This window comes from Muntiacus reevesi, chromosome 13, assembly GCF_963930625.1.
Source record: "Muntiacus reevesi chromosome 13, mMunRee1.1, whole genome shotgun sequence".
Classification (NCBI taxonomy): Eukaryota; Metazoa; Chordata; class Mammalia; order Artiodactyla; family Cervidae; genus Muntiacus; species Muntiacus reevesi.
Genome location: NC_089261.1, coordinates 32,857,923 through 32,878,756, shown reverse-complemented (window position 1 = coordinate 32,878,756; position 20,834 = coordinate 32,857,923). Strand labels below are relative to the sequence as shown.

The following is a 20,834-nucleotide window of genomic DNA, read 5'->3' as shown; positions in this document are numbered from 1 at the left end:
ACCCCACATGCCACAATGCGTGGCCTATTATATAAAAAATTTTAAAAGAAATAGCTTAACAGACCTCTGTAACTTGCTAATGAGAAAAATGGTAGATGAATTCAAATGAATGGTTCGGATTGATCCTAACCACTAAGAACCTGAATTGATCTCAAGAATCAAACATCTCAAGTAATTGCAACAAAACATATGATATTCTTTTAGGGCTCATATAAATGGCAACAAAACCCAACCTCAGCCTCCCCCAAATCTGGCACATATCATAAAATATGCTGAAATAGCACACGTCTTTGAAAGATAGGACCTCAACAACAATTCAGGTCACTTGAATAGTACTGCATTCATGAAATTCTTGGAAGTTAAAAGAATACTTTTCCAAGAAAGGAAAAGCATATATATTGACACATATGAGTAGTTTCTCACAAAGATATCAAGTAACAAAATGTCAATTTTTAAAATTCATATGAATGAAATGTGAACATTTCTCACAAACCATACTTATCCTGTTTTTCCTTGTTTTATAAATAATTGTTCCTTCTAATTCTACCAACAGTAACCCTGGCAATACTGTTTAACATATTTCAAATCTGCTCTTATAGAATGAAGTAGTTAAAAACTTACCACGTATCATCAAAAAATAAAATACTTCGGAATATATTTAATGAAGGCTATGAATGACCTGTGCACTGAAAACACAAAAGGATACTTAACCCTACAAAGAAAAATAGTAAAAGACCTAGATCAGTTCTGAGTTATACCATGTTCATGGTTAGGAAGGCTCAATATTAAGATAGCAAACCCTCCCAAACTGATCCACAGATCCAACACAAATCCAATCAAACCCTAACACTGACAAGCTGATTTTAGAATTTATATGGAAAAGAAAAGACATAGAAGAGTTAAAAATTTTTAATGCAGAAAAAGGTGAGGGATTTACACTACATGGTTTTTGCTATACCACCACAGGGTATTGGTATAAGAACTGATATGTAGATCAACAGAACAAAAGAGAGTTCAGAAATAGACCTGAAACAAATACAGTCTAAGTGAAGTGTGAAGAGTCCCTCAGTTGTGTCCGACTCTTTGAGACCCCATGAACTATAGTCCATGGAATTCTCCAGGCCAGAATACTGGAGTAGGCAGCCTTTCCCTTCTCCAGGTAGCCTTTCCCTTCCCAACCCAGGGATCGAATCCAGGTCCCCAGCATTGCATGCGGATTCTTTACCAGCTGAGCCACAAGTAAAGCCCAAGAATACTGGAGTGGGTAGCCTATCCCTTCTGCAGTGGATCTTCCTGACCCAGGAATCAAACCAGGGTCTCCTGCATTGCAGGCAGATTCTTTACCAACTGAGCTATGAGAGAAGCCCAAATAGAGTCTACTGATTTTTAATAAACATGCTCAGGTAACTGAATGGATAAAAAATATTCTTATCAATAAATGGCTATGGAACAGGCAAATATCAGTATCAAAAAACATAAACAAAACTTCAACCCTTATCTTACATCATACATAAGAATTAAATCAAAATGGATCTCAGGCCTAAATAGAACAGCTGAAACTTTTAAATTTCTACAAAAAAAAAAAAAATGAGAAAACCTTTATGACATCAAGTTAAGAAAAGATTTCTTAAATAGGACACCAAAAGTAGAAACTAAAAAAGAAAATGCTGATAAAAATGAACCTCATGAAGGTGAAAAAGGTTTTGCTTCTAAAATATATAGTTAAGAAAAAGCCAAGCCATGGACTGGAAGAAAATTTTTGCAAAATACATCCAAAGGAATTGTATCCAGAATATATAAAGAACATACTACAAAGTAAGATAGTCAATTCAATTTTTTTAGTGTGCAAAATCCCAATTAAAAACTATGGTTTGAAATGGGTGAACTAACACTTCAAAGAAGATGCATGAATGGCCAATTAACACACTGAAAATACTCAACACCAGTCTTCAGAGAAACACTTAATAAAACCATAGTGTAATTACCATCACATATATGCTGAAGTGGCTAAAATTGGAAAGACAGATAATACCAAGTGTTGCAGAAGAAATATAGTAACCAGAACTCTCAAACTGCTTGTGGGAGGGCTAAAATGTTACAGCCAGTATGGAAAATAGTGTGACAGCTTCTTATAAAGTTAAACATAACATAACCCATCCATTCCACTCTCAGGTATTTATTCAAGAAGTCATGAAAACATGTCCACACAAACAGATGTTCATGAATGTTGACAGAAGCCAAAAAGTGGAAGCAACCCAAATCATCATTTTCAAACTGTATTTTGCAAAATATGAATAATATCTTGCTCATAAAATTCAATAGGATTTATGAAATCTGGCATCCCATTTATGTAAGAATTGGCAATATACTGCAATGCTTGCTTACAAAAGTACATGAGATAATTTTACATCGGAAAGAACAGTAAAGCAAAGTTTAGTTTTCAAAGCCTGTCCCTACAGCCTTTCCACCTGATAAGCGTCTCTTTTTTGCCTCTGTATTCTCTTTATTTACCTGCCCCTCCACCATATTCATTTCACCTATGATATCTACCCGCCTCAGTTCAGTTCAATTCAGTTCAGTTGCTTAGTTGTGTCCGACTTTTTGCGACCCCCATGGACTGCAGCATGCCAGGCCTCCCTGTCCATCATCAATTCCCAAAGTTTACTCAAACTCAATGTCCACTGAGTCAGTGATGCCATCCAACCATCTCATCCTCTGTTGTCCCCTTCTCCTCCTGCCTTCAAATCTTTCCCAGCATCAGGGTCTTTCAAATGAGTCAGTTCTTTGCATCAGGTGGCCAAAGTATTGGAGCTGCAGCTCTAGCATCAGTTCTTCCAATGAATATTCAGGACTGATTTCCTTTAGGATGAACTGGTTGGATCTCCTTGCAGTCCAAGGGACTCTCAAGAGTCTTCTCCAACACCACAGTTCAAAAGCATCAATTCTTTGGCGCTCAACTTTCTTTATAGTCCAACTCTCACATCCATACATGACTACTGGAAAAACCATAGCTTTGACTAGACAGACCTTTGTTGGCAAAGTAAGGTCTCTGCTTTTTAATATGCTGTCTAGGTTGGTCATAACTCTTTTTCCAAGGAGCAAGCGTCTTTTAATTTCATGGCTGCAGTCACCATCTGCAATGATTTTGGAGCCCCCAAAAATAAAGCCTCTCGCTGTTTCCACTGTTTTCCCATCTATTTGCCATGAAGTAATGGAACCAGAAGCCATGATCTAAACTACCCACCTCAACCTCTCTAAATTATGTTTTAGCTATCAAAGGCATCACACTACCCGACAAGCAAGTCAAAGCATCTTTTATTCCATCCTCTCCCTTCTCTGTAATTCAAGTCACTAAATTACATCATTAGTCTTCCTAAACTACTCTCACATGCACCTCCTATCAAATTCTATTTCTATGAAAACACTAGTCAGGTCCATAGAGATAGGGTTCCTGTCTCTGGTCCTAGCTTTACAGCATCTTCCAGGATCTCTTCGTTCACTGATCATAAAGAACTGCAGTGTTTACTGATTCCACAGTCATTAGCCCAATTGCTCAGTTAAGATCTGATTGACCACCTGCTTTTGAGCTTTGAAAAGAGAGGGTAAGGTCCAGCCCAGATTGTGGTGACTGAAAGTCTCCAGGGTCAGGGCCTTAGTGTAGCACCCATCCTAAGCCAAGTGAATCTAATAACTGGCCCAGCTTGGTCAGTTACCGTTCATATTACCTCCTAACCATCTTTATCGCCAAATGCATACTCAGCCGTGTCTGACTCTGCGGCCCCATGGACTGTAGCCCACCAGGCTTCTCTGTCCATGGTATTTCCCAGGGAAGAATACTGGAGTGGGTTGCCATTTTCTCCTCCAGGGGATCTTCCTAAACCAGGGATCAAACCTACATCTCCTGCATTGGCAGGCAGATTCTTTACCACCGAGCCACCTGGGAAGTCCCTTATTGCCAAATACAAGGACTCTAATCCAGGATCTTTTCTACTTTTTGTCTCACAAGCACTTTCTAAGAAAAGTTAAAACATACTGCTTAGGCTTGGATCACTATCAGGTAGCTCTTCCCCATGTATCTAAAGGACTATGTGCATCAGTCTCTCAGTGTCTCAGACTCTTTGCGACCCCATGGGGTGTAGCCCACCAGGCTCCTCGTCCATGGGATTTTCCAGGTGAGAATACTAGAATGGGTTGCCATTTCCTTCTCCAGGGGATCTTCCTGACCCAGGGATCAAACCCAGTTTTCCTGCAACTACTCTATACTCTGACATAGATAATAAAACCACTGCTTTAGCTACAATGATGCTTCCATACACAACATTAACTATATGTATGTGTATAATAGACACACATTAACTATATATGAAACTAACATATAAAATTTTACTTAATGTGTATTGATATTACCTCAATTTTTTTAAAGTTCACTTAAATAGGATAAGGTTTTAAAAACCCAGAAAACCCTAATCACAGATAACTCTTCATTCTGTGTTTCCAAAATTATATAAGTTAAATCCAAGATCAGATGACTAAGTGGTAAACTGAAATGGTCTCAAGATTCTGAATAATAATTATTATTTTACAGTATATAAAGAACCACAGCAGTAAAAAACTTCTTATATATATATATACAGACACACATATGCACACACATATCCCGTATATGATTTAGACTGGTGAAATAAAATATTAATAGTTTTCCTACTTGTAAAACTGAATTATGTATGAATACTTAATGGTGGTTTTCTAAATGCACCCTTTTGAACTAAAAATATAATAATAAAATATAGCAAAATGTTGGACAGATTTTGACCAATACCTGAGTTTTTTAAATTACCTGAAAATGTCCAAGAAATAGCAAACTTTTCTTAATAAAACTGACACATTAAGCAGCTTATAGCTATAAAATGTAAGGTAAGTCATTACAAAGTAAAAATTATCCTTAAATATCAGACTCACTCAAAAAATTTTAGATGAAGGGTAAACTAAGAACATCCAGTTATTTAATGTTTGTGTGGACCTATAACACATGAACATTCAATACCAGAAATTATATTTTATATTTAATTGCAAAAATATCCAACACCTATAAAGCCATAAACGTGTGACAAAAGAAATATCTAAGAAAACAAATCTTTTTTAAACTTACATTTCAATATTCTAATCAGTAATAAACATTAAGCATATAGTTTTTAAACCCACATTATACTTAATTAAATTTTAACATAAAAAGGCAGTGATATACATGTCTAAGTTATATTTAAATTTATTTTAACTATTTCTTAATTCTTGAAGTACTTTTAAACAATTTTTAGCACATCTGAAAAATAAAATGTGGTACATAGTATAGCATAAAGTCATTTTCTTTAACACTGAAATATACAGCTTTGCTGTCTATTATATATAAATATAATAGATACCTATATTTCATACATGCAAGTTTACAGTCATAGTAATTTTATAGTCATAGTAAAATAAAACAGAGGGTCCCTGGACTGTGATTAATTAGAAATTGAATTTTAATAACGACATTCCTATTTTATGAAGTATAATTTGCTTATCTATCAACTTCTCTCTTAGCGATAGCCTTGCTCTTACCATTTTCTCTCAGGGTTCCCAACACTGAAACTGTATTTCTTTACACAAAACCAAATTGAGTTGCTCTGTATTTTAAGACACCATGAATTCATACAGATGGAGCAGTAATTCTCACACCCCTCCAAAGCAACCCTTCCCCAACAACTGTGCACACACAAGGGGCCCTTATAGCAGTAAACAATTCCAACATTTTAGGGAGAAAACAATGTTGCATTTCATTGTTGTATTTCATTGACACATATCAGACTCTGAAACCTTTATGAAGTATAATATCTACTTTTCCAAGAGAAATCCAAACATCACTGCCAACACAGACTTTCAGGGTGACATCATATACTTATTTATGCAAAGGTCCTAGATGACAAGCCCCCTGACTGAAGACTTGACGCATCAGAGGCGACAGAACATCAACTCTACATACATATACGTCAGAACGCTTCCCTTGAAGACTACTTACTCTGTTAGGACACCACCAACGCTGGTATTCCAAGGACCATGGAAGCCTGACTTTTATGCACAGCTCACCTGTGCAGCTGTAGTTATAGCAACCGAATTCCCAACTTGACCCAGCCACGAGCTCCCTCTCCAGAGAATCACACTGCTCTGTGCATTGGGTATCACACTGGAATAGGGTTGAAATAATGCTAAATCAATGCTAGCTTTCCAGGATGAAGACGCTGTGTCCTACGGCAGCGAGTACAGCCAATACCCTAAGGGGGAATGTTTTAGTATATCCCATTGTAGCTTTTAACATATTTCACTCTACCTTTAATTTAGACATCTACCTTATTTCAAATTTAACACAGGATATATGTACACCAAGCACAACTAAACTCTGCCTTCAATAGCATTAACTCTGGTCAAACCAAGTTCACATTTGTTTCAAGATATATTTGCTTTATTTGGAATTCTTTCCCAGCTTCCTAAAACTCTTTAACATATACGTTTCCCTTCTGTGTGTCCTGAGAATACTTGAACCTGAGTCACGCTCAAGTAGCACAACTAGGAGTTAGGAGTTATAGATGATGGAAGGGCTGAGGAGGGAGGCACAGGGCTGAGGAACGGAAGGATCTGATAGAGAAAGGTAACAGAGAGACAGTGAGGGAAACTAAAAGGGGTTGCTGGCTTCCTGCTCTAATCTCTCTCCATAGAAGGATGAAAAGTGAAAGTGAAAGTAGCTCAGCTGTGTCTGACTCTTTGTGACCCCATGGATTTCTCACTTCTCTGTCCATGGGATTCTCCAGGCAAGAATACCGGAGTGGGTTGCCATTCCCTTCTCCGTGGGATCTTCCCATGCCAGGGATCAAACCTGGGTCTCCCCACTGCAGACAGACTCTTTACCCTCTGAGCCACCAGGGAAGTCCCTTAGAAGGATATCTGTATATGAGTATTTTCAGGGACACAATGCATCTCAGAATAAGACAGATCTTAGGTTCCTGGGTGACTAGAAGCTGCCATATGACTCCATCTGGACAATGTGATGTGAAAGGAAACTTCTGTTTCAAGGACAGAGGTTAACTTTTTGCTCATCTATCTTTCCCCTGCTTCTGGCTCCCACTGCAGATGTAATGGCTGGAGCTCGGCAGCCAGTCTGTGCCCTGAATGGATGCTGAGTACAAGAAAGCTATGAGCCAGGAAGAAAGATGGGGCCTGGGGCCATTCTGGCTGGTGACCTTCAGGGTTCTCTCGCAGGAGAGAATAAAGTAACTCCTACTGCATTTATGTGATTGCTTTATGCAATCTAAATTAATAACTTCACTGTAATTAATACAGAGAGCAAACAATATACAGTAAGATGCCACCTGCCCTTTCCCCTCTTCCACGTCCCAAATGGATGGAGTACTACCCTCAGCCCAGGCTCCCCAGATGCCTTCTTCCAAACATGCTGAAGCCCCATTCCCTCCTGACTTTTCTATACTAACCTGACTTTCAATAAATTATAGCTTGTTACAAGTGATTTCTCAGAGGGATTATGTTCTCATACTATTGTTAAGCTCTTTTTTTAAGTGATTTTTAAAAGGGCACAATAAAAATAGAATCCTGAACCAATACGATTCAATGAATATTTATTAAATGCCTGCTCTGGGCTAGACCCTGCAGAAGCAAAGATGAATACACAGCTGAGGCCTTTAAAGACTTTCACAGTTGAGAAAGCATGTGGTTTTCACAGTGGGTGAGGAGGCGTGAGGGGCTGGAGCGGAGGCGGCAACAGTGAGGTGGCCATCCCGGCAGAGAGCAGCAACCCAAGACCATCTCACTGAGGAGGCTGGGTGTTGCCTGTTTGGCTGCTGAGTGCCATTTAAACTCATTGTGCAAGGGATCAACAAGAAGAGTCTGGGCTTTTAAATGATGATATGGTTTCACTATGGAAGAGTCTTGAGGGCAAGTAGGCAGCTGCTCTAACAGAGCAGGTGACAATAAAGGCGCTGCCGGTGGTGATGAAGGCAGGGGTCCTGGCAAATGTGGTCACTGCTAACCCTAAGGTGTTATTAGCTGAAAGAAAAAAAAATTGTCAGGGGAGAAAAGAAAGGTCAGAGCTGAGACTCAAAGAAATTGCTCGAATAGGTGACAAGCTGTTTATAAAGCCATTAATGACAGAAGCAGCATTCCAGACATGGTATCTCCAATCCCAGGACCTGGATAGCCTGCTCCCCTTGCCCCCTCGCCGTGTGCAAGAGTAACAACGCCCAGTAGCCCCCACTCCCACCTGCCCCATGCCTGCCCCCAAACACTTGCTGGACTGGGGAGGGACAGAAATGACCACAGTCAGTGACCACTGGTATCAAGTGGGCACTCAACGCTCCTTCTGTTTCAAAACCTCTCTCTTGCCCAAACTCCTCAGCACCCACCACTGCGCTTCACAACCACACCTGGACCTTGGCTCTGACCGTGGACCTATAAAAGGGTAAAGCACTTTCACTCTTTCCTAAGCCAACACTTGCCCCGTCGCGGGCTTCACCCACTTCTGCCACAACTCCCCACCCTCCTGTATAAGCCGTCTTCACTGGGTTAACGCACATCAACACACAGACACACTCTGGCATCTGCCGAAGAGATACATCCCCCTTGACCCCTCAACTCCAGCCAAAACTCCACTTCCTCCCTCCTCCCCACAGTGAAATTTCTGGAAATGATAAAATTTCTCTTTCACCAGTGCCTATCTCCACAAGTAGCCCCACCGCTTCACTGAGATGGCTCACTCACGACCATCATGTTGTTAAATCCAAGGTCATTTCCCAGTCTCACCCTAGTGATGTTCCACGAAAAAACAGGCTAACAGACCACCTCCCTTCTCAAAATGCCGTTATCCCTTGGCCTTGGTGACACACAGCAAGATCTCCATGTGTCAGCTCCATGGTCCAGGCAGGCACTCAGAGGCTCAGTTACACGTGTAGGGTGGCTAAGACAGAAGACAACGCATATGAACAACTGCAGGGAGCCACTCAGGACAGAGGTCAGCATAGAAGGGCCATGCATACTCATTAAGCATCAAGTTCCCTCAGAGAGACACAACTAGCAGCCTAGGGTGATGGTTGATTCTGGAAGTTAGCTCCAGTCACCATGCTCATCACGTCTGAGCACCATTTTGGTCAACAGGTATGTCAGTTTCTTCACGGCTGCTGGGCTGGATGTGGGGAAAATAAATGTGTAAGATGGAGAAAAAACAGTCAAGTCCCAGAGGACAGGCTGACATTCATACACACACTTGTGTACACACACACACCTTTATGCCTATAGCTGTGTATTTTAATCCAACTATATCCAGTTACACATATGTTTATATGTGCAGATCACATTAAAGCAAACAGAAGTACATTTCTATGACTCCCTGCCTAACCAACTATTTCATTAACTGGCCAAATACAGGTCCAAATCATCTGCTCCTGAAGGTGATAAAAAAGCGTGATAATGGAGTATAGAAAACAATGCTTGAGATAGGCAGTTCTTATAACTTAATTAAAAGATGCTTGCTCCTTGGAAGGAAAGCTATGACAAACCTAGATGCCACATTAAAAAGCAGAGTCATCACTTTGCCAACAAAGGTCCTCAGAGTCAAAGCTATGGTTTTTCCAGTAGTCATGTACAGATGTGAGAGTTGGACCATAAAGAAAGCTGAGTGCCAAGGCATTCAGGCTTTCGTTGTGGTGCTGTAGGAGACTCTTGATGAGTTCCTTGGACAGCAGGGAGATCAAATCAGTCCAATCCTACAGGAAATCAACCCTGAATATTCATGGGAAGGTGAATGATGCTGATGCTGAAGCTCTAATACTTTAGCCACCTGATGTGAAGAGCCAACTGGAAAAGACCCTGATGCTGGGAAAGGTTGAGGGCAAAAGATGAAGGGGGCAGGAGAGGATGAGATGGGTAGATGGTATCACTGATTCAGTGGACATGAGTTTGAGCATCCACTGGGAGATAGTGGAGTGTTAGTTAGACTACACAACAGCAACAACATAACTTATTAGCCCTTCTAACTCTGCTGTCGCCTACTCACTTTAGGTCACCCCAAATATCAGAGTCTTGTGGTTTCTCTTGGAAGGGAGGGAGAAAGAAGGAAGGGATGACGCTTTCTTTTAAAGAAATCCAAGAAACTTCTAACAGCACTGGCTATAAAGAAGACTTTTGAGAAGCTTATGTATCACCTGATTTAATCCTGTTATACATCACTGGTACCTCCCCACGTGAGAAGGTGTGTAAGATCAGTACATTATTTTTAAAACTCAGCGTGGCAGTTTAAGATGACTCATGGTTTTCTTTTGCTTTTCCACCTTCCCATCCCTCCTTCAGAACCACTCTCTCCCTTCCGGGCTTCATCTGTGCTGCCACTGTTGGGATGCTGCCAATGCCAGGGGTAAACCTCACCTGTGATGGACAATTTCCAGCACGCTGCCTCTCAGTCCTTCTCACCTTTCAGATACAGTTCATGCCCAGTAAAGGTGCCCTTCCATGACATAATTCACCAGGGAGTTATTTTTTAAATGTCAGCCTCCATCTCCAATATGGCATCACATGACAAAACAAATCTGTGCCCTTTCTGGAATAGGATGTTCTAATCCTATGCAGCCCTTTAGGTGGAATAAGGAGTATTTAACTCTACCTTCAGTCCCTACCGCACAGACACAGAATCATTCTTCCATTGTTTCACCCCCTTTCACTACTGAAAACAACCAGTGAGTTCTCAAAGTGATCAATTAACTTATCACATACACTGGCAAGCAGAAGGGAGGCCCGCACTTTTTAATCTCCAGAAGTCATTGTTTGTCATAGGAATCAAAATGAGAATAGTTATTTCAGCCTCTCAGAACTGATTAGTTAAATGTCTTGTTTCCCCACTTATCCTCATTAGAGCTGCCAGATCTAATTTAAAGTGTGATTATTGAAAGCACCCTAGCATACTTTTAATTTTTACATTGCGGGTGTATCTGGTGTCAATGGAGGGAAGTGCTAACGGTACGCGGACACAGCCGCCGAGGAGCAAGTCCACACTGTGCTTCCTCCTCAGCCGCTGCCAGCGTCACCTGAGACCTAACCAACCACGGCCCTGGCCTGCCAGCCAAGGGAGGCCGGTTTGTGAACTGGGCTCCCACCACCGCCACGGCCACCAATGCCTGGCAACTCACTGCTCCATGCCTGGGGGTGCACTTCTAGTCCGGAAAAATGATCCTGTTCTCCTGGCCCTGTTGGACCTACTGCCCGGGCTTGGACTCTGCTCCTTCACGCGTGTCCCTGAGCTGTCACTCATGCTCTCTGCTGCATCCAGATCCCCTTCCAACCACTGGCCAACAGTCTAAACCATTAACCCAACTCCAAACTCCCTCCCTCCGAACTTCCCTGCCGGTCCAGTGGCTAAGACTCCTAGCTCCCAATGCAGAGGGCCCAGGGTCGATCCCTGATTAGGGAACCAGATCCCACGTGCTGGAAATAAGGCTAGGGCACAACCAAATAAATAACTTTTTTCTTTTTTAAGATAAAATTCACTTCCTCAAGAGCCACACTTAACTACTATCTACATACATTAAAATACTCCGGTGTCTGAAAGGATTTTGCCTTTGGTGTGGCCTTAGCTACACTGATTTAGACTATACCATTTAATGATCCCTATGCAGTTTTTTCATGTCGCACACAGGACTGCCTCATGTCCCCAACCAGGTATTAAACTGCCTGCCCGCAGGATGGAGACCACCGTGCTTCCATGTAGATGCCAGAACGTAGAAACCAAATGATAGGGCTTAATGCAAATTTCAACTAATATTGGAAATAACACAGAAATAGGCCTCAAAATTGGAACTCTACCAAACCCTCTTCAGAATGAGAAAGAAAAACCCACAAATATGAAAAGCGTCAGTAAACCAATCCTAAATTTTTATGACATTTCAATGTTTAGCCGTTCCACGGACAGCACTTTGCCAGTTGCTGATCTGATTTCTATGCCACATGCAGAGCACAGGCTGCTTCACCTACGATGCCTGCCGCTAAACAAAATCTGGTCCCCAGATCCTAAGACTCATTGTCAGAAGCCTTCACCCTTCTGTGTGGCCTTTGTCCCCAACCTTTTTGACTCCCAGCTTTCATTATGAACTTTCCCTTGTCATCATCCAAGTTCCAAGGCTCACAGCTAATATGGGCTTATATTTTCCTTCAGCCTGACGTCTCGTTCCTCGTTGATACAAAGGAGTAGAGACTGCTGACTGACTGCTCTAAATATTAAAAATAGAGAAAGTTTTTAACTGTCAGAGCAATAAAAATATTATCTGTTTATGATTAAATATGGTATGCATGATCATTTCTATGGAAAGGCCCTTCCTTGGAGGCCTTTATGATTAAATTTAATCAAAAAATCAGATTCAGTGTTTTATTTGGCTGCATCAGGTTTTAACTGCAGGCATGCAAACTGTTAGCTGCAGAATGTGGGATCCAGTTCCCTGACCAGGGACTGAACCCAGGCCCCCTGCCTTGGGAGCATGTAGTCTTAACCACAGTACCACCAGAGAAGTCCCCTAGATTCAATATTTTAGTAGGAGTGTTTTTTATTTTCTTTTTGCCCCAAGATTATTACCAACAGAAGTTCAAGAAGAATCTGTGTAACAGTAAAGTTTCATGTCTAAAACATCTAGTGTACTCTTTTTTACTTTTTTTTACAAATAGGTGTAAAAATGATTTTTATATTAGTAGAAGGAGAGTCCAATCCTATGAGTCAATACACAACCTAGGTAAGGGAATTTCCTGGTTGTTCAACAGTTGGGACTTCAAGCTCTCAAGGCCAACCAAGTACCAGCGTTCAATTCCTGGTCAGGGAGCTAAGATCCTAAGACCCACAAGTTGTGCAGTGTGCTCAAACAAACAAAAACCTAGGTAAACTATGTCCTTCTCAATAAACAATCCAAATCACATTGAAAGTTTAGAAACAGTCTGGGCCTATCTTTAATACTTAAAATTATCAGCCTTTCAAAGAAGTCGGCAACTGAAAATAATATTAATCCAAGTTACTTTTCTATGACTTTACTATAAATAGGCTTTGCTATTTGTAGAGTGGGGCACTTTTAGAAGTAAGAAAATTTAAGAATATAGCAATTCCTATTACAGTTCATTAAATACATGGATTTGGAGCACATTAGGGCAACAAACATTAATGTTGTCCTGCCCATTATGTACAGAAAACCAAACGTTCCTTTAAAAACTATTTTTACAACTGCACTTTCAGCTGAGATAACTTTCATCCACTGCTTACCAGCCCCAATGCAGCTGCAAATGATGCCTCTGAAAACCTTAGGGGGAAAGAACATCTTCCTCAAGACACTTCACTACCCTTTGCCTGTCACTGTCTAAATATACCAACCCACCTACCACGACGGCAGATGTAAACAGCAGAGCAATGCCTGGACCACTTAGTGACCACAGCTGCTCTGCTTATAGGCTTGGAAAAATACATACAGTCTACACGATTTCCATGTTCATCTATGGCAAGTGTCCGCTCTGGCCTTTTCCTAAATGGGAGTGAGAACAATCCCTGCTGTACTCCTGCCTTACTTTGCTCACCTTCCTTCTGATCAAACAAAGACACTAAATTTACTTTAAATAAAAGAAAAACGTAACGATATGTTGTAGATTGCTTCAAGAACCCAAACTGTACTCCAAATAAGAGTTTAGCTTTATATGTAACATTATAAGTGACATGACAGCCACTATGCAAATATCCATGTTTCAAAACTTGGTAAATACCTAGTAGGTTTACAACGAAACTCATAAAACAACATCTTATTACTGACACGGCTTGCAGTGCGGCAGAGTGGGCATGTTTTCACTGACAGTCACAAAGGAATTCGTGAGCTCCACAAATGTTAAAAATCTCATCAAGGAACAATACTCATGCTTGAACAACCAAAATAAAGAACAATCCTCATCTGTCTAAAAAGAAAACAAAAATAAAAAAATAAACACAAAATGCTGGCCTAAATGTCAACTGAGGAATCCAATAAAGCTCATGAAATCTGGAAGCCAAATGGCAGATTTTCTGCGTGGACACCACCCTTCCCACGGGGCGGTATCAAGGAGATTTCAGGAGAATTAGTTAAAAATATGACAATGTCGTTCAAAGTGTTTTAATCCAGAACTAGCTGTTTAGGGTAAATTACCTTCAAAATGAGCTGAAATTTTCAAGAGAATGGTCAGGTTACTGATAACCAATTTCCAGGCTAATGTGAGAAAAACATGGTAAATAGAGAGAGTCACCCATGAACTGGATGTTTTATAAAACCAGGCTGCTCCTAACACCTAGTCCACAGGATGCTTTGGCCAAACCTCGGTGTTTGCTGGACAGGGAAGCATCTCTGACTCACTGTCAACCTTTACGGCAGGACCAGCAGAGGGCCCTTCAGGACTGTTCCTAAGGCAACATGCCCAGAGGAAACAAACAACTTGGACGCAGCAAAGGTCACCAGGTGCAACATGAAGAAATAACCTATAAATAGCGCAGGCTTGTCACTCAGTCGGAAACACCGTCCCTCCTCATCCCATTACAGCCCTGACTCTCCAGCATCTGACAGTCAAGGAGTAACTTGTGTCATCTTTGAAAATAATTAGAGATGGGAGCCAGTGTGTTCATGGAATAGGTCTGAAATGCAAGCCCTCTTTCGTGTCGAACAGCAGTTTTCAGAACATTGGGTTCCCTTTCCACAAGTTATAACAAGCTGTCACTTGGAGCTGATGATGGCTGGCAATCAAGAAAGATAGCCATAGGGTTCCTCTGCCATGCTGGGAACTCAGTCTATAGATTTCAACCATACAACAGACCTGGTATCACAGCGATGAAGTTGCTAACCTCGGTTCTCTCTAAGATGCATAAACTTCAAAGCACATTCATTATAGCATTATTTATAACAAAAGGTATCAAAAACTTACCCTTTACAATTATTAACCAGATTGTGGAAAGTTCAAATAACTAAACATTAAACAGACATCAAAATGCATAAAAAGTAAGTCTTTATAAAGAGTTTCTGACATTATGAGCCAAGCACATACATACTCTTTAACTGAAATTAGCAAGACATTAAATTGTTTATTAAGTATGTTCTTAAGTATGTAGAACACATACATATAAGGCTAAATGGGAAAAGACTAGAATATTAAAGGATCATTATCTTGGATGAGACTTCAGGTAATATTTTCCTTCTCTTTGATCATTTATATGGTAATTATCATTATTTTTTACATTAAAATTATATTTAGTTTTTAACATATAACAATGCTTAAATATTTTTTGCCTCTACTCACTTCCAAGTTCAGAAATAAGAGTCAGAGCCCCCAGAAAGGGAGCAGATAGTAGGTCACATGTTTGAAGGAAAGAGAAGAGTGTTTAAGTCAATTCTCTATCTCTTCAGGAAACAGAATCCCAGGGATGACAGAGCTCTCTCACAGGGTCACACCAGGCCTCCCGGGCAGAATCCCAGGATGGACGACCACCCACCAGGCTGCATTGCCATTTAAATCAGTTATGAAACACAGGTAACAACCATACCTACCTCAAGGGACAGTTATGAAGTTAAATGATTTATATATAAAGCTTTCCAAATGATGCCTGGCAAAAAAAGCAGTACCGACAAAGCCTCGTTCTCTCATCACTGCAATACCACTAAAACTATGACTTCTGTTAAGATCAAGGCCCCATCAGCACCCTCAACGTCCCATTACATTGTAGGAACAGCAAACAAGCAGGCAACGGTGCTTCCTTCCGTCATGGACCATCCTCCCAGGACAGTAATGCCACCAGGAGGGCGCGGAGACTGGGGGATGCTCCCATGGGAGGCGGTGCCTCTGGCCCTCCTTTCTGCCACCCCCGCACATCCCCACACCTCTGCACCTGCCCTGGCCGATAAAAACGTACTCTCCTTATCCCACGTACTCTTTCTTAGAAAAATGTGTAAAATACATTCTTCACGTGTCCCCCATCCATTCAGAATGATTTATCAAGAATATATCATAATAAGTTTTTAAGAGAGTTAGGTTATAGAAGGCGAGGCTCAGAGGGGAACCGATTGCTACCCTTTAATAAATTTAGTCAATTTAAATAAAGTATGTGTTCAGTCATTTTAAATAAAGATACTTAGCTAAGATTTTAAAATCTTTAGACAAAATTAAAATATTTAATTGTAAAAAATATACAATCGGGGGAAAAAAATAACTCCTGAAACTCAGAGGTCCCAGGAGGCCTCAGGAACCCACCCACAGGCAGTTGCATTTGTGGCTGGGGAGCCCTGACCCTCTCTGACTACAGCTGATTGGAACCGGGTAACAGCTGTCCCCAGCCCACCCCCCAGATTGTGGCCTGAAGATCAGAAGAAAAGACACAGACATGGCCATCAAATGGTACGGATGTCAGTGACACAGGTCACAAATCAACAGTCAGCAACTGGGAGCCAAAGTCACAGCGAGAGCCCGGGAGAGGGGAAGGGTCACAGATGTATTCTTCACCCTTGCCCTTCATCACTGGGGCTGGAATAGTGTGTACAACACAGGAGAGTTCTTTCTTAAGATTCACATACCAACACCCCAGGGTACTGCCCTACTTTGTATTAGGAGAATAGGAAATTAAAGCAGAGAGGAATTCTGCAGAAGGACTCATTCTGCAAAAGGATTTCGAGCTCTATGGATCATCTACTCCAGAACGTCTATACAATACCTGCTTCGTGGAAGAAACATGGATTCCTTGATGAACACGGAACCAGAGAGAAGGATGTACCAGCAGGTCCCAATATCATCAGGACTGAAAAGAAAAGACAGTAACATCAGATGATTATCCCCAACAAATAGAAATAAAAATAAAAACACACAAAGCACATTGTACCCATGTTAGTCTCAGAATCGTGAAGAACAATGAAATATCATAAAACACATACCAAAATTACCATTCTTCAACCACTAGAATCATGTTTAAAAATGATTTTTCACAGCCAAATAACTTAAAGATATCTATCAGTATATTTAAACCTACAGCATGTGCTATTTTCATTCCAAGTTTTATTTTTTAGTTTAATTTTTTGAGCTGAAATTATTTTGTTTCATAAAAAAGAAAAATACAAAGAGGTAAACAGTAGAACTGAGTTTTCCCACCCATCTCCCCTGTCTACCAAGCCCCCACATTTCTCTGCCACAGCTGTGGGCATCATTTAGAACTTCCTCATGCACACAAGGATGGACAAACACTCATTCCCTCCACCCTCTTTCCTTCTTTTTACAGAAAAGAGCGCATATGCTACGGCGTTCCTTCTTATGTGCTGACGCAGAGGTCTTTTCATCAGAAGACAGCTCTCTTGTTAGATGTGGTTTATCTGGCTTAAGCAAGCCCCTGCTTGTGCAAGCTAAGTTGCTTCATTCATGTCTTACTCTGCGATCTCATAGACTGTAGCCTGCCAGGCGCCTCTGTCCATGGGATTCTCCAGGCAAGAGTACTGGAGTGGGTTGCCCATGCCCTCCTCCAGGGGAACTTCCTGACCCAGGGATCAAACCCACATCTCCTGTATCTCCTGCATTGCAGGGGGATTCCTTACTACTGAGGTACCAGGGAGCCAAGCAAGCCCCTCCTGCCCATCATTTCAGCGGTTTATAATGTACGCAATCATTTAAACATAAAATGAAAGCTGTAATGATGATCTTGTATCTACAGGAGTAACTGTGATTAGTAACTAGATATGCAGCTGCTGAGTCAAAGAGCACAGACAGTGTAACTCTGACAAATATTGGGTAGTTATTGAGTAACTCCGGAGAAGGCAATGGCACCCCACTCCAGTACTCTTGCCTGGAAAATCCCATGAACGGAGGAGCCTGGTAGGCTGCAGTCCATGGGGTCACTAAGAGTCAGAGCGACTTCACTTTCACTTTTCACTTTCATGCACTGGAGAAGGAAATGGCAACCCACTCCAGTGTTCTTGCCTGGAGAATCCCAGGGACGGGGGAGCCTGGTGGGCTGCCGTCTATGGGGTCGCACAGAGTCGGACACGACTGAAGTGACTTAGCAGCAGCAGCACTGAGTAACTCAACAGCCCACCACCTCCCCAAGGCCATGCTAGTAGAGTCTATTTATGTAATAAATATTTAACAAATTTTCAATGAGGGCTGTTCTAGGTGCCTAGGGGACTTCAGGAAACAACAGCAACAAAGATCCCTGTCCTCCTGGGGCTTATACTCGGGTTGGACAATACACACAAAAATAAATACACTTAACTTCCCCGGCTATTCAGTGCTTAAGACTCCGTGCTTCCAAGGCAGGGGGCGTGGGTTTGATCCCTGGTCAGGGAACTATTAATGAGAACCCACATACCATGTGGCATGGCCAAAAAGCTAAAAAAATAGATAAAAGAAGAAATAAACAATAAATATAATAAATTAGTAAATTATAAATCCATGTTCTGGGGAATAAGTAAGTGCAGGGCAAGGAAAATGGGAGTGGGCTGTGGTCATGTTAAATGGTGACTGAGCAGAGCACAAAGGTCTCACTGAAAAGAGCACACCTGAGCGAAGGGGTGAGGGTCAACGGCTCCCAGATGGTGAGGCTTCTCGGCCAAGGGCGCGGAGCTGGTGTCAGGCCCTGGGGCCGGGCAGCCGGGCAGGGCGGAGGGGATGCGGCGGCGTGCGGGGTGAGGGCACTCCATCCCTGAATCTGGTTGTTTATCACACTTTGGGGGTTTTGCCAATCTGCTCAGCAAAAACTGTATCTGTTTCCTTTTACTTTTCCTCTTATTACTGTAAAAGCACCTTTCTTCTTATGATCACGAGCCCTACGCGTTCCTTTTTCTGTGAAATCATAACTTTTAGGCGGTGCTCTACAAGCTGTGGGACTTTTTCTTATCTGGAAGCACTTTGTAAAAATTATCATTTTGAAGACATGAGCTGTGACAAACCTTCTCCCCAGGTTGCAGCTTCAGCTTTGACTTTGTTTAGTGTGCTTTTTGCCGTGTGCTGAGTTCTTTTTATTCTTAAGAGCCAAGTTTATCACAGTCATTTGTCAGGGTAGAACTCAGTTTACTAGGAAAACAGAAAGCCAAACACAGCAGTGGCTGAAGCACGGACAAAGTTCATCTCTTTCACATGGACAGCAGCAAGCAGTGCTGGGAACCAGACTCTTCCTGCTGTGTGGCTCGGTCAGCCCAGCCCGTGGCCCCCATCTCAGACCCTAAGGGGCTGCTCCAAACCTGCCCACCATGCACACATTCTAACCACTGTTAGGACGTACGCACCCACCCATCTTTCCTGAGAGGGCGGCATGGAGCCTGCATCCTGGCAAACCACACTTGAAACAGTCTGCAGCAACCTCTGCCAAATCTTTCTATATTTTGGCAAATGGCTTCTGAAAGTTTTTAAAGGACACCAACGCTTCCCAGGTAGCGCTAATGGTAAAGAACCCGCCTGCCAATGCAGGAGACATAAGAGACGCAGGTTTGATCCCTGGGTCAGGAAGATCCCCTGGAGAAGGGAATGGCAACCCACTCCAGTATTCTTGCCTGGGGAATCCCATGGACAAAGGAGCCTGGACGGCTACAGTCCATGGGGTCGCAATAGAGTAAAACATGAAGGAAGCAACTTAGCATGCAGGCACACACACAGGTGCTATTTACGATTCTGAATAAGCTATTTAAAACACTAATTAACATCACCTAATCATTTTCATTGCTATCTGCTTCTAACTCAAATCAACAAGTCACTGTTTCCCCCCAAGTCCATCCTCTATTTTACAACTGCTCAGTCCTCAATAGCAAAGCCTCAAGAAATCAAGAAGGAAAATTACTATCAAGTTTAGTTCCAAAGTTTACCATCAAAGTAAAATGATTTCACAAATGAAGAAATAATTTATACCCTTTTCTCTCCAGTCTTGTCATGAGCTTTTGCAGTTAACACTGATTCACCTAATTTTGGGGGATGGGAGGGCAAATGTACTTCTCTTCCTATATGGTGACAATATATATTATTAATTCTGATTTCTGTCAAGTAAAACTCTGTTCTGCCAGATGCAAGAATGGTTTAAATTTTTTAACGACAAGTAATAAATCAATGAAACAAAAAGAAGAAAAGGAATTATCTTCTAAACTTATCTGCTCTCAAACTTACAAAGCTTCCGTTATCACCAAAAGACTGGTCGACAGAAATGAGATCTAGAAAAGTAGGAAATTGAGGCTGATCACCACTGACTAACTAGGCATATGACCCAGTAAACACAAATAATGAACTGTTATCAAGGTAAGAAGCACAATAAATGTCACCATGGTCCAGATGAACCATGACACAGAGAATATAACAAACATTCCCTGACTTCTTAGTTATTTCATATAGGTCCATTTGGAAGTAAAATTACTCTGGACAAAACGAACACAAGGTTTGTAAACTCAGCTTTCCCGGTGCTGATCAGAAAACATGCATGAAGAAGCAACCCACGTCCAAGATGGACAAAATACTGTGACAGTAAACACTCTGGTCCCCTGAACACCCGCCAACTATCCTACAAAAAGGGCTGACGCTTCATACCGGGAAAGCGGCGGCAAAGATTTAAAAAGTGAAGGCAAGAAACTGGTCCTCTAGACCTCTGCCACTTACTATAATGTCATTTGCCTGATGGATGAGCTGTTTCTCTCCCTTTCCCAAAAACTTCAAATCTTAACTCACAAGAGCTGTGTTTGTTGCAGGAGGCATTTACAGAGAATGACCATTGCAACACTTGACTGGATTTGGAGGGCACGACTACCTGCCAC

At 41.6% G+C, this 20,834-nt stretch overlaps 1 protein-coding gene across 5 annotated transcripts in view; it reads right to left on the bottom strand.

Annotated features, from left to right (window-relative positions):
• RAPGEF2 (Rap guanine nucleotide exchange factor 2) overlaps positions 1-20,834 on the bottom strand; it is a 256,474-nt gene that overhangs the window by 137,423 nt on the left and 98,217 nt on the right. For all 5 annotated transcript variants that reach the window (XM_065905101.1, XM_065905102.1, XM_065905105.1 and 2 more), the window contains exon 4: positions 16,775-16,858. In XM_065905101.1, the coding sequence (XP_065761173.1) occupies positions 16,775-16,858 (84 nt within the window). The remainder of the gene's footprint in view (positions 1-16,774; positions 16,859-20,834) is intronic.